Here is a 14,021-nt window from a genome sequence, read left to right as displayed (position 1 = left end):
CTATGGGTCAAGAGTTCCTAACTGTAGAGTCCTTTCCAGTGGTGCGATTTCACCTCATAGTGGCAGCGGCATCAGGCCTAAGTCCCAGACAGAGTGTGGCCCGTACACAGCCTGACAGCAGGACCAGGTAAGGTGTCTGTGCACCTCCAGAATACTTACATTGACACCTAATCCCCAGTGTGACGGTTGTGGAGGGACAGGTGATGAGGTCACGTGGATGGAGCCCCAGACTTCCTCCCTTCTGCCACGTGAGGGCACAGCAAGATGGTTTGTGAACCAGGAAGCATGCTCTCACCAGACACCCAATCTGCCAGCTCCTTGATCTTGGACTTGCCAGCCTCTAGAACTGTGAGAAATAAATTTCTGCATTTATAAGCAGCCCAGCCTATGGTGTTCTGTTAAAGCAGCCCTAACAGACTAAGAGAGAAGGGAGAAAAGGAACTGAGTTCTCCCAGCTGCCAGCCTCTCAGGCTCCATCTCTCCTCCAATAAGCTGGGTCCAGATGCCTACCAGCCTGTGGTGTTTCCCCAGCTTCTAGAAAGCATTAAATGTGCAGAGTGTGGAATACCACCGTGGGCTCTTCCTTGCTGGAGCCAGGGCTCTCTGTGGTGGCAGAATGGCCCTAGCCAGTGTAGTGCTGGTGCCCAGAAGACATTCCCGTTTGAATTGCGTTCCCCACAAACCTTGAATTCTAGCTTTGCTGGCCTCTGAGGCTAAAATGTCCTCAATTAGCATTGTTCACTAAGTCCTGTTTATCTCCAGGGCTGCTACTTTTCTTCCTAACAGCTTTGTTGAGATACGATGCACATACCATACCATTCACAGCTGCCCCCATGCAGTTCAATGGCTTTTAAGAGTTCAGACTTCAGCAACCATCAGCATAATCAAGTTTAGAACATTTTTCTTACCCCCAAAAGAAATCGAAATCTAGCAGTCCTTAATCCTCACCCCAACCTCCCTAAATTCCTCATCCCTCTATAGATTTCTCCATTTTGGACATAACATGTAAGTGGAATCATGAAGTCCCCAGGCTTCACCCTTTCTTTAATGTTCTTCCCTGGCTCCTCCCCTGTTCCCTGCCCTACCCTAAAGCCCCAGTCTCATACTGGTCTTTCCAGCATAAATGCTGGAAATTCTGTCAACCTGTGCTGTCTGCTGTCAGCCAAATGCCAAGAGCTTCAAGAGCATGTATAAATAAAGCCATGCCTTTCTTTTCATACTATTCTGAAACATGGCTAATAAAATCCTACTTCACCCAGAAACACCATTCCAAGAACAGATGTCCTCCAAGCTGTGACTTTCCTACCACTCAGGCCCTCTCCTAAATAGAGTGAAGTGGCTCAAGTGGGTGAGAGGACCCACAGTCAATATACGACCGAAGCCTGCAGTGGAGTAGCTGTGACTGGTGTCCGGCCCAAGTCTGCATGCTTGCACCAAGCCAGCTTCCAACTTCCAAGTGGACTTGCCTGCTGTTTTGTTCCTAGTTTAAAAAAAAAAAAAAAAAAGAGGCAGTAGGGATCATTAAATGGTGATGTAGACATTGTTCAATACAGTGCTTTCCAACTCAGCTTCCAAAACCAGTTTTTCTTTTCTGCTTAGGAAGGACCTCAGAGGTGTCCAGGCTTTCAGGGAGTTGTTAGTCACTTAAACATCCATTCAGCAGTTTGAGCTGGGATCTCTGCATGGCAGGCTATGATGAATTTTACTGATTTTCTGCTTATCTTTGAATATTAAATAAGGCATAAGGGAGAGGAAGATGTACTTACAATGCAGTGGAAAGTTTTAATCCTGTGTCCTTTAGCTTTGCAGTTGGTGCGCTCCCGTCCCAAATACACAAGGGCAGTGCCAGGTGCCATTCTGCTCCAGCGTTTCCTGAAAAGACCTGTCAGTTAAGGGCCACAAGACACAGGCTGCTTCAGGCTGTGCAAGAAAGTAAGGGCCCAAGTATGCGTGAGCTTAGATTAAAGCAGAGCTGGTATTCCAGCTCCAGCTGTGGGTCTCAAGCCAGGGATCTGGAAAGAGATTTTTTTTTTTTAAGTTATTTACGGAGAACAGGGGAAGGGCAGAGAGAGGGAGAGAGAATTTTTTTTTGGGGGGGGGGGTGGTGCAAGTGAGTGAGGGACAGAGAGAGAGAGAAGCAGGGCTCACCTGAAGCAGGGCTCGTGCTCACCCGATGCAGGACTCGAACTCCTGAACCATAAGATCATGACCTGAGCACAAATCAGATGCTTAACTCACTGAGCCACCCAGGCGCCCGAGAGATTCTTTAAAAAGAGGCAACCCAAGGGCTGGTTAGCCCAAGGTTAACCAAAATCTGGAACCCTGGCTCTGCTGCTTGCCAGCCATGTGGCTTACCAAGTAATCCTCCTTAGGTCTCAGGCTGCAGGATGTGCAGCAGGGGCTCCTACCTCATAGAGGTCTTGTGAGGAGTGGCTGGAACGTGCATGTGAATCACTTGGGTGTGTCCTGCACACAGCACTCAGTAGTACATGATAGTACTCAGTACATGGTAGTACTCAGTATGTGGTAGTACTTAGTACACAGGAGAAATCAGTACATGGCAGTACTCAGTACATGGTAGCCATCACACCATCCAGGTGTTGCTACCCCTACCCACTGCTGCTCTTGTGAGGAGTCCAGAGACTCCCTTAGGTCTCATCGCCTCTTAGCAAGGAGCACTCTGACCTGATTTGGGTCAGAGCAGTTTAGGAACCTCACTGTTTAGCTTCTCTTCTGTTGCTATGGCTTTCTCACTATAGTGTTTGCTTTTTCAGATTACAAAAGTAATATCCAATATTCTTTATTATGAGAGAATATAAAATAAAGCAACTGCCCCCAGCCCGTGGGTACAGGCTGCGAAGTTGGGGTGCCCACTCATGGCCTCCCACATCACTCCTAAATGGCTTCAAGGTCCATCTTCTTTTGGTCTCCCCTCCAGCTCTCCATGCCCTGCTGCCTCCCCCAGATCTTGGCACTCAGTCCACATTCACATCCTGTCCATTTAAGTTGGTTAAGACAGGTGAGCCAGCCTTGTCTGTTAGAGGAACATGGAGTCCCCTCTCTCGTGACTTGAAGGATACCAAGAGTTCTTGTTCAACATGCCCCCACTCCCGACACCCCAGTTCCTAGATTCCTTTCCTCAGAAGAGTAGTCCCTTAGGCTGTTTACTGGATTCTTCCTTTCTGATTAGAGAGGAAGAAGATAGATACAATAGTGACCTGAGAAGAGGAGAGAGAGCAGAAAGGAATGAGGCACAGGTGGCTGGCCCCCTACTTTTGCCTGCACCCTGACATGGGTGTCCCACTAGTGGACTTTTGCTCAATGCCTCTCTCTTGGGACTCACACAGAATATGAAAACCAGCCCCTGCTTTTTAGCCAGACCATTCTGAAGCTTTAATAAGGGAAAGTTGAGCTTAATTGACAGCTAAGTCTGTAGGCTGCCTGGGGTAGTGAATATCTGGAAAGCAGACAGACCCAGGTTCAAATTTGGATTCCCTTCTCTCTCTCTTTTTTTTTTTTTAATGTTTATTTGAGAGAGAGAGAGCACAAGCAGGGGAGGGGCAAGAGAGAGACACACAGAATGTGAAGCAGGCTCCAGGCTCTGAGCAGTCAGCCCAGAGCCTGATGCAGGGCTCGAACCCACAAACCGAGAGATCATGACCTGAGCTGAAGTCAGACGCTTAACTGACTGAGCCACCCAGGGGCCCCTGATCTGGATTCCCTTCCTGACTCTAGTGTGGTATTCAGCAAGCTACTTTATCTTTCTGGGCCTCAGGAAAATAGAGATAAGGCTCCCTTGGAGATGGCTGTGAGGATGAAATGGGCTGCTGTGCAAGGGCCTGACTCAAGGCGAGCACAGGGCATGTTCCCAGGTTCTTCCAGAGGGCCGGAACTTCAGGGTCAGACTCAACCCCTCAGGCAAGGCCTGAGACCTCAGCCCTGCCCACTCTGAATATACTGCCCATTCTTATGCCATTTCTCATTTTCACAAAGATGTTTTCATATATGTTCCAGTTGACCAAATGGGTAAGAGCTAGCTTGCTTAACTATGAGAAATGTGTAAATATTTACAACATGCTTAGTCAAATTAATCATCTTATTTTACATCTAGATTTAGGAACAAATGAAAACATGATCTTATGTTTTTGTCATTATTTTATATGTAAATTTTGTCCCCCATTATGATTATAAATATCTTGAGGAAAAGGACCATTTTTGCATATGCCACCTCATTTAATTATTACCACAGCTTTGTGAGATAATATTGCTCCTGTTGATGAAAACCTTCTGGGAGGTGAGGTAAGTGCCCACAGCCTCAGCTAGTAGAACAGAGAGCAAGCCGAGGGCCAGGCCGTTCCCATGCTCTGATTTTGCCTCTTTCACCCTCTGGGTCCAACCACTGTGTAGCCTTTGGAATGGCCAGAAGCATCATAGGGCAACAACACAGAGTGGCTATATCTATGCTAAAAAAAAATCTATTATTTTTGTGCAGACTCAATGTTCTTAGACTTCACAGTCCCCTTTGTGTTTGTTTGTTTGTTTGTTTGTTTTTTAAAGGCCTTATTCTCATTCATACATAATTCATGCCTTTGGCTGAGGGAAGAGTAATAGAGGAGGACAGAGTACTTAAACATAAGTTTCTCAATCTTTCTTTTGGCAAGTTATTCTTAGAAATGGGAGTGAAAGCCCCAAATGGCTGGGGAAATCTCTCTCAGGCCAAGCGCCCACCTGAGTTAGCTCTGCCTACAGAAAGCCTGGCTAGACACCCCCCAGGTCAAGGCCAAAACCACACTGCCTCTCTGAACAGCATGCAAACCACCCAGAAGGAAATAGCCAAGGTGTACCCACGATGTTAACATAAGCCTATAAAATGACAAATGTCACAGTGACATTTAAGAATTTAGTAAGGAAACCAGGACAGGAAAGATCTTAAACAAACCACACAGGAAGCTTATCACAAGTCTCAAGGCTTTTTTTTTTTTTATTTTCAGAACAGAGGCTGGTTTTATTTTTAAAAAGAGAAAGGGGAAAAAACGTGATAAATGCTAGTGAGCTGCCGCTTCCCTTCTTCCAGGCTCTACCAGCCAGCTCTCCTCCACAAAGACACATAGAACCAGAACCAGGGCACATTATAGCAGAACAGCCTTTACAGAGGGTCTAGTCCAACCCCCTTTTAAAACAGATATGGAGTCAGAGGCTCAGATCAAGAGCATGCCTTACTTGCACAAATGTTAGAGGCAGTCTGAATTCTGAACCCAGAGTACTTTTCTGTGAACTATACTGCCAGCACAAGCCTCAGGAGACAGTGCACCTTATCTTTATTTAGACCCACGGGAAACATCTCCAGTTTGACCCCCCCACTAAAGATGCCCCTAGAAAGCAAGAAAAATGAAACTTTAGGGGTTTTTTCTTGTTGAGCGTGGGGCAAGGAAAGAAAGTAAAAGGACTCAAGAAAGAAACACCAGAAGGAAGGGGTTGACCCCTGAGCACAAAGTGCTTGCACCAGATGTTTGAAAGAGAATGTCCGGGGGGGGGGGGGGGGGGGGGGCAGCAGACAGAGCCTGAGCAGGCCTGGCCTCTGCCAGAATTGGCCCAGGTGCCATAAATCTCTTGTCATATCTCGGGAAGTGGTAGCTCATTGGAACCTATCACAGCCTCCCACAGAAAACTCAACAGCACTCAGATTTTACAGTCATTCAGCGGGAGACCACCATCCAAACAGGAGAGAGGGGTGGGGCAGGGGCCAGCCAGGGGCTGGCCATGGCTCAGACACAGAGCCCTTTCACAGTCACTGAGATTAGGTAGCAGAGAGAGCAAAGCTGGAGAGAGGATATGGGGACCCAGGGAGCAGCCATGGGGGCCCACCCAGGGTCTGGGCCCAGAACTTCAAGCACAGGGAATTTAAAGGGAGAGGATTGGGGTAAGAGGGGGTAGGGGGAGAAGGCAGAAAAAAAAAGATTCGTTGTAAAATCCAACTAGCTAATATTGGACCTGGTAGGGTGAGGGGCTGGGAACACAGATAATACATTGAGTGTAAACATTTTTCCTCCATCGTCCCCCACTGTGACAGTAGGGGAGGTTCAGAACTCTCTGCTCAAGCCATCAGCCTCTCTGTCTCTCTCTCTGTCTACATGGACAGATGTCTTCTGTCAACAAACTTCCAAGAAGTTGAGAGAGAAGGGCCCCAAGTGAAAAACTGAGGCTCAGAAAGCAAGTGACATGTCACTCAAAGCTAGTGAGTGACAGAGTCAAAACTATAGTCCGTGACTTCTAGTCTTTTGTCCAGGGTTCATTAAACCACACAAGACTTCTCAAGCATAAGAAGTTGGGGAGGGGAAAACAAAAATTCTTATAGCACCACCCCATCTTATTTTGGGGTGGAAGAAAATGAGTATTTCCTGGCCTTGCTGCCAGCTGCCCTCCTGCACTCTTACCTCCCCTAAAAACACTTATCCTGCCTCAAAGATTCCAAGAGTGAGGTCCCACGTAGAGAGTATAAGTGGGCAACCCCTGGGTGTCCCTCATCATCAACCTCAGCGAGAATACTAGGGAGGAAGGCAGGGCGGAGGTAAGATTTGCCCAGCCTTCTCCGTAGAAATTCTCTTAACCAGAGCCGAGGACGAAGGTCATCACCACATTTTCTGATACACACCAGGCTTCCTAGAGGAAGGACAGATGGGGAATTGGATTTCCTTGAGCCGAGGAAGAGGGAGCCCCAACTTCACATCTATCCAGGAACCCCACCAAAGCTTTTGTTCTGAGCCAAGATCTGACTCAGTCAGCAACAAACCTCAGGAAGGATAAGAGTTCCAGGTGCAAAGGGAAGGAGACAGGGAGAGCAAGCCAATGGCTGATACTCCACAGACCCTGTAATAAGACTGGCACCAAACCCCAGCTGGATCCAGTGGCCATATTGAATGCAACTTCTGAGTATTTTGCCTTTATTTTTTGCAAGCAGCATCAGCACATGATGCTACAAAAGTTGAAAGCACGGAGGTAGAAATGCTCACTCACCCAAGAAAGGGTGTGGTTTGGTCCTTAGAGTAGGGACCCTCTCCTCCCCAAGCTGAGAAGAGAGGAGTAGAATTGAGGAAGGTCCTGGGTGAGCTTCTCCCTCGGAGGAGAGCAACTGGGCAACTCCCAGGAGCCCAGCTCTTTCTGGGAATTCAGGGCCACAAATTCAGGTAGCAATGAGGAGAGTGGTCATATGTGTGGTGGGGAGGGCAGGGCCTCCCAGATCTACTGATTGCAAGGGGTCACAGTGTGGACACAAGAAAACAACACTATACACACAGAGACAAACACAGACTTTGCATCTACTATCTGGGGGAAAAAAATCCAATAGACACATCAGGGGAACAGTGGATTCCGGGTCAGTTTCAAGGCATGGGACAGTGACCACTAACCACAGCCTATAAGAAGCTGGCACTTCCAAGCAAGAGGGAAGGCTTAAGGCCCAGCACCCCCTGCCTGGGCACCACCTTTACTCCATGCTCCCCCACAATGGACAGGAATTAGGATGGCAGTGGGAAAAGCAAGAAGCAGAGGTATCCAGCCCCCTGGAGGCTAGATTAGAGTAGGATATGGAGAAGGGAGAATCGAGTAAGTGGACCTTCCTCCTTCATCATTAGCGGCTGGTCTCCCTCCAAGCAGTCTTGACTCACAGGGTGCAGAAGGACACACTGGCCCTTAGCCCTACTGACAGTTACCTTTTCCAAATGGAGCCTGATCAAATCTGGGTGAGAGAAGGTCAGAGAATAAGGGGCTGGGGTCTCTCAAGCCCAAAGTAAGCCCCTCTCCTTTATCCCTCCTCAATTCTGGGAGGCCACTGCCAGGGTATTGACATAGCCATGGGCTCCTCCCTCATTCTCCGAGATGCAGTGGCCCAGCTGAGAGACTCCCTGAGGTGGTGGTGGTGGTGGCGGCGGCGGTGGGGCAGAGGGTGGAGCGCCATAGCCCCCTCTCCCCCGACTGGGGGAGGCCCGACTCCCCCGGTCCCAACAGCCCTCTAGGGCTTCCAGGCCACGGCAGCCTAGGAAGAAGAGATTCTTGAGCATGAAGATGGAGAGGGGCTGCTGGTAGCTCACCACCAGGAGGCAGCGCAGCGCCAACAAGGGCACGTCCACCAGGCAGCCACCCAGCAGTCGCAGAAGGCGGCTACAGCTGCCCGGCCCTGAAGCCTGGCCCCAGGACGAAGCTGCCGCTGCGGCGTTGAGCTCGTAAAGCCAGAGCACCGGCGAGGAGAGGGTGAGGAAGTAGATGGCGATGAGCAGGTAGCGCAGGTGCGCGGGTAGCGGCACGCGGCCTTCCAGCATCAGCTCCACCAAGGTGAAGCTGTCGAGCAGGTCCAGACACGTGCCCAGGAAGCAGCCGGCGGCTCGGTGCTGCTGGGGCTGCAAGAGTAGGGGTCCCGCCGAGCCAGGGGGGGCGCCAGCCTCGCTGATGGCCCGCACCAGGCTGTAGAGCAAGGGCACGGACAGCGCCATGGTGATGCGGAAGCCCGTGGTGCCGAAGGGCGCGCGCAGCTCTATGAGGTCCAGGATGGACGTGCCCAGGATGAGCACCACCTTGGGCGTGAAGGCGATGGAGTAGATGAGCCAGGCCAGGTAGGCAAAGGCGAACTCGCCCGCTGACCCGACAGCCCCCGGGCCGCCCCCCGGGCCACCGGCGCCCCCGCGGCCGCTGCGCGCCTTGGCCCCTGCCGCAGCCCCGGCGGAGGCTGCGGAGGAGGCGGGCAGGTGCAGGGGCGGCGCGGCGTGGTGGTGGTGCTGGTGGTGGTTGTGCGCGCCGCTCGCCATGCCGCCCCGACGGCCCCGGCTGTTCTTGGCGAAGAAAATGGCCCAGCCCACCACCACCACCAGGTCAGTGGCGATCCAGGAGCACCAGTACAGGTCGGTGACGGCGATGAGGTACAGGTCCAGCAGACCGCCCTGCGCCAGCAGCAGCACCACGGACAGCGCCTGGTAGCCCCAGCGGCACCCCGGGCTGGGGGCGCAGCCGCGGCGTCGACTCCTACGGCCCGACCGGGTCGGGCGACCGCAGCAGCAGCAACACGAGCAGCAGGAGGTGCCGCTGCCTGTCCCGGTGCCGCCCGCGCCCCCAGCCGAGCGGCCCCCGGGGCCCCCGACGGCCCCGGCCGCCGCGCCCCCGCCAAAGTCCGCGGCTGTCATGCTGCAGGAGGAGGTGGGCGTGGAGGTGGAGGAGGAGGTGGCGGCCGAGGAGGAGAAGGCGGCGGGCGCGGGGTCGGCGGCTGGGGCGCCCCCCTGAGCCGGGGGTCCCGGGAGCCCGGCGGCGGTGGCTGGCACCAGCGGCTTGCTGATGCTGATGCTCTCGTCGTCGTCCTCTCTCTCGGCGCCGGTGCTGCTGCTGGGGGAACGGGAGCCGCCGCCGCCGCCGCCCCCGCCGCGTCTGCCGCCGCCTCCCCCCCGGCTGGTGCTGGTGCTGGTGCTGCTGTCGCCCGAGCCTCTCCGGTCGCGGAAGGAACCCCCCCGGAGGAAAAGGGGCTGCAGCCGGGCGGCGGCGGGGGGCGGCGGGAAGGAGCCGGACGAGGACGAGACCGAGCGGGGGTTGCCGAGCGCTGGGTGCATTGTCCTCCAAGGGGCTCTGGGGGGCTGCCCAGCTGCTCCCTCCCCGCCAACCCTGGGCTGGCTAGGCGGCCGAGGGGAGCCGGGGCCAGCCGCCGCCTCCTCCGGAGCGGCTGGGACTCGTACCCGGGTCGGGCAGCAGCGAGATCCGGACTGGAGCCACCGGACTGGGCGAGCCAAGCCCCGGGTGGCTGGGAGCGGGGAAGGCGAGGAGCTGAACCCTCCGCGGTGACAACGGGCGCGGCGGGGGCGGGGGCGGGGGCGGGGAGCGAGCCGAGCCCGAGAGAAAAGGGAGGCTGGTGGCGGGGAAACCAGGACTGGATTCAAGGGGGAGAGGAGGAGGAGAGACCAGAGAAGGAGAAAGCCTGGCTCGCTGGATCAGCAGGAAGAAAAGGGGGAAGGGGTTGCTGAGACACAAGAGTTGGGGTGGGGAGCGCTGTGGTGGGCCTAGAGGGGGAGGAGGGAGGGGCTGGGAATCGGGAAGGGGCGGGGTGGGGGGGGTCGGTGGTGGCGCTGGGAGGACTAACCCGAGCATAGGATTCCTAGGAAAGTCGTTCAGAGATCCCACTAGCTGAACTGCTGAAGCGTTAGCAACTGGATGCCCTTGGTCTCAGTGCAGACCATGCGCCTGAGCACCAGACACAGACGACAGGTTCAGGCCTCTCCTCCTGGTCAGCACACTTTTGCAGGCAGAAAGGCAGCTCTGGCCCCTTGGCTCTGTCCAGTGCCCGCTGGCTGGGGCATCCTGCCTCTCCTTCAGGCACTTAAAAACTAATGAAGGCGTCAGGCTATACAATTTAAAAGGACCAGCCCAGTCATGTATTTCCACATATTCATGTGCCCCCGCACTGAGTTCAGTGATGGACCCTCAGAGAGGTTCCAATTTCCAGTGAATGGATCAGTTCTTTGAATATAACTGCTGGGGGAGAGAGGGTAGGTAAAGGAATTACTTATGTGGCCCCAGCCAAGTGGGGCTTTTGGTATTCTCAGAGGTCTTTAAAGTGGTAATTGCAACTAATAAAGATGTACATAGCAGAGAGTAAAATAAAGGCATCTTTAGAGGTATGGGTACCTTGATAAAAAACAAAAGCTCAAAGACAGTGATGGGGAATGTTAACAACCAGCCACTGTGGACAGAAGTCACAGTGGGCCTGCAGCTACCAGTTCAGAGCTCTTTCTGACTCAGCCTCTAGGATTTATTCCATGACTGGGGCTAGATATCCACCAGCAACTCAGAAAGGCAGCAGGTAGAGCTCTGGCTTTACAGATTTAGGGTAGAAGAAATGACTAGAGCATTTGGGGCTCAAAAAAAAAATCCGAGGCTCATGTATAATGCAAACATCCTGGCAAGGCAGGAAGCTTGTCGGCCCCTTCCTCCTTCCCCACATACTTCAGGCTCCAAGTTCCCTGCCTTGATTTCATTGCCATTGGGGCTCCCTTCCTAGATGACACCCTGCAGTGCCAGGGAGGAGGAAACAGTAAAGCCCAGGCCTTGCCCCTAAATCTGCCTCTTGAATAAGGGTCAGTTTGAGCCAAACTTGTTTTCTCCAGTCTGTACAACTAAGCCATGGTAAATGTGGGATTTAGAACCACAGCCTTCACTTTTCCATCTGCCTCTGTCACACACAGCCTTTCAAAAGTTCTATGTCCAATCATCATGCCAGACAGAACGTGAGCTCTGGGGTCGGTGGCCTCAGCTCTGCCACTTAGCTTGGTTATTTCCCCTCTCTGCGCCTCATGTTATCCAACTGTAAAAAGGGACCAACATCTACCTTAACAGGCTGTTATATTAAGAGAGGTCATGAATTCAAAGGTTTTAGCCTAGTGCCTGGCACAGAGTATGTACTCAGTTAAAGGCAGCTGGTGTATCCTAATTCCTCTTAGCTCTTGTCTTAACGTCTCAAGGAACATTTACTCATGGTACAGGCCACTAATGATGGTTTTCTGGGCTGGATTCCTGAGGCCACATCCAGAGTTCTGTCCCCCACAGCTTTGCACTTTGGGAAGTGCCAGGGAGCAAAGCCACTCTCATTAGGACAGTGGTTCTTGGAGCTGGTCTTCACAGACTTCAGTGTGAGAGATTCCGCTATGGCAGCTGGTGCCAAGGCCCCTCCACATGGGGAAGATACAGCGGATGCAGCCTGCACTCAGGTGTGAGCATCACAGCAGACCCAGCAGGCATCAGGATTGAGACAGTCCAGGTTAAGAAGCAGACTGGGGAGCAGCCAAGTGCTAATGGGAGTGATTATAGCCAATCTCCCAGCTCTCCCCCAGGGAAAACACCAGCCAACAACTAACCTGAAAGCTGACCCAAGCCTTCTGCTCAAGTTAATGAAGAGAAGGTGAAGGAACAAAAGCAGCTGATGAAGGCAAAGAACTGGGCTTCTGAGGGAACACTCAGAGATCTGCTCCCACTCCCCACACCTGCCGGCTACCGACCCACTCACCACTCACAGTACTCCCCTCCTGCTCTCACCTGGCAGGCCCAGCCCCTCCTCCCACAGGTGCCTCCAGGACAGGTTCCCTCCCCAGCCACTTGAATTGTAACAGCCCTTTGAAGTTATCCTTTGTATTTCTGGGAAATATACTGTCAATCAGATTAACTTTCTTGTTTTGGTTTTTTTTTAAGTTTATTTATTTTTGAGCGACAGAGAGGACACAGGGGAGGGGCACAGAGTGAGAGACAGAGAGAGAGAGAGAGAGAGAGAGAGAGAGAGAGAGAGAGAGAATCCCAAGCAGGCTCCACACTGTCAGTGCAGACCCCAAAGCGGGGCTTGATACCACAAATTGTGGGTTGAAATCAAGAGTCTGACACATAACAACTCAGCCACCCAGGTGCCCCAGATTAGATTAACTTTCTATACAAGATCTTTTAGCCCAATTTTTTCAGATCTGAGGCCCTGAATAAAAGACCACATATAATAAGGATAAGAAATCCGAGTACATGAAAGAATAAGTTGGTGGCCTAGGTATTGGAAGGATCTCCTCTTTGCACTGGGTTTTTTCTAATCTTCTGTGTACACACACACACACACACACACACACACACACACAGCCTTTGCTTCAGCCTGGAAAGGGCTTGACAAAGACATGACAAGAAGAAGGAAGACAAAAAGACTTCCTCATATATAAAGTGAGAGCAAATATCCTACAAGGATGTAGCAAAGGGAAGATACAGATGCCAAGGACCTCATAAGCCCCGAGGATCTATGCTAGATATCTTACATACCAAACTGAGAGACAGAGAGGTAAAACAACTTACTCCAAGTCACACAGCAGTTAAGGGCAGAGTTAGGGTTAGATCTAGACTTCTCTTAGCCCAGTGCTCTCACTGTGTACCACTCTCCAGGATGGCAGCACTCATGGGCATCCTGGGGGACAGGGACAAACTAAGCAGGTTTCAAACCAAAATATACTTACCTAAGAACCTGCTAAACACTAGGTACTGGGTAAGGTTCATTTGGGGACCTAATATTCTTGTCCTCCTGGAATAGCAGTAGACAGACTAGGAGTAAGGGAAAGATATCCCTGCCAGCTCAGCAGCATAGGAAGGTTCAGTGAGGCAGGGCCAGCCCCTCCAAATACTGAACCAAGACCCCACTCATTCCCGATCCATTCTCAGTTCACTATCACTGCCCTCTCTCACCTTCATAGCGAGAATAAAGAACAGGTCCAAAGAGAACTGTCAGAGGGGTGTGTGGAACCTCACAGGTACTTGTGAAAAGACACAAGCAGGGATCTCTGGTTCTCAACTACACAGTCACCATACTGACTATCAGAAAATGAAAGGGAAGCTAGCAGGGAACTGGGACTGAGACAGGATGAGTCTGTGAAGCTGCATGCGGCTTATTAGGAACTTGGAGCCTCAAAACTGCTTTTAGAGCTCTCTGAAGATGGACACTCCTCCTGCCCCAGTTCAGAGCTCCTCCAATACCTGGAGCAAGGCTGTGCCTTGAGCTGTCCCACAGATGTCACACAGACATGCCATTACCCTCTTGGGGAAAGGAGGCAACTCCATGTATCAGTCCCCGGGCTAGGTGTCGGGATTCTAGACACTAAAACAAGGCAAGTCCTTTCCTAGGAACCCACACTGGGAGGGAGACACAATAAAATATTATGAATGTTATGACCAAATGTTATATAGGGTCCAGAAGAGGTATGAAATAGGAGTCAGTAAAGCATTCAAGGAGGATGGGGTATGAAAGCTGTTGTAAAACATGAGCAGATGGTGGTTAGCAGATAGCAGACAGGGCTGGATAGGGAGAGCATCCCAGGTGGAAGGAGCAAGATCAACAAAGTACCAAAGGTATGAAATAGCAGGACACTTTTAAGGAATTACAAGTATGGGACACTGCTTGAATATGAGGTGCAAGAAGATGCAATACAAGATAAGGCTGAGGAAACAGGTAGGACCTCATATGCCAGCCCATATGCAGA

General features: G+C 51.9%; 1 protein-coding gene and 1 long non-coding RNA gene across 2 annotated transcripts; both read right to left on the bottom strand.

Moving 5' to 3' along the window:
• Positions 1–146: 146 nt before the first annotated feature.
• Positions 147–1,998, bottom strand: LOC125170027 (uncharacterized). The gene is made up of 3 exons (XR_007153870.1): positions 1,767–1,998; positions 1,363–1,480; positions 147–346 (listed from the first exon to the last, which is right to left on the bottom strand). It is a non-coding gene; the product is annotated as an uncharacterized LOC125170027 (long non-coding RNA).
• A 2,845-nt stretch (positions 1,999–4,843) lies between these two features.
• TMEM121B (transmembrane protein 121B) lies at positions 4,844–11,762 on the bottom strand. The gene has a single exon (XM_047866102.1). The coding sequence runs from the start codon at positions 9,585–9,587 to the stop codon at positions 7,812–7,814; it is 1,776 nt and encodes a 591-aa protein (XP_047722058.1). The 5' UTR covers positions 9,588–11,762; the 3' UTR covers positions 4,844–7,811.
• Between the last annotated feature and the right edge of the window lie 2,259 nt (positions 11,763–14,021).

Source organism: Prionailurus viverrinus, chromosome B4, assembly GCF_022837055.1.
Source record: "Prionailurus viverrinus isolate Anna chromosome B4, UM_Priviv_1.0, whole genome shotgun sequence".
Classification (NCBI taxonomy): Eukaryota; Metazoa; Chordata; class Mammalia; order Carnivora; family Felidae; genus Prionailurus; species Prionailurus viverrinus.
Note: the sequence above shows the minus strand (reverse complement) of the source record. Positions and strands in the feature narration are given on the sequence as shown.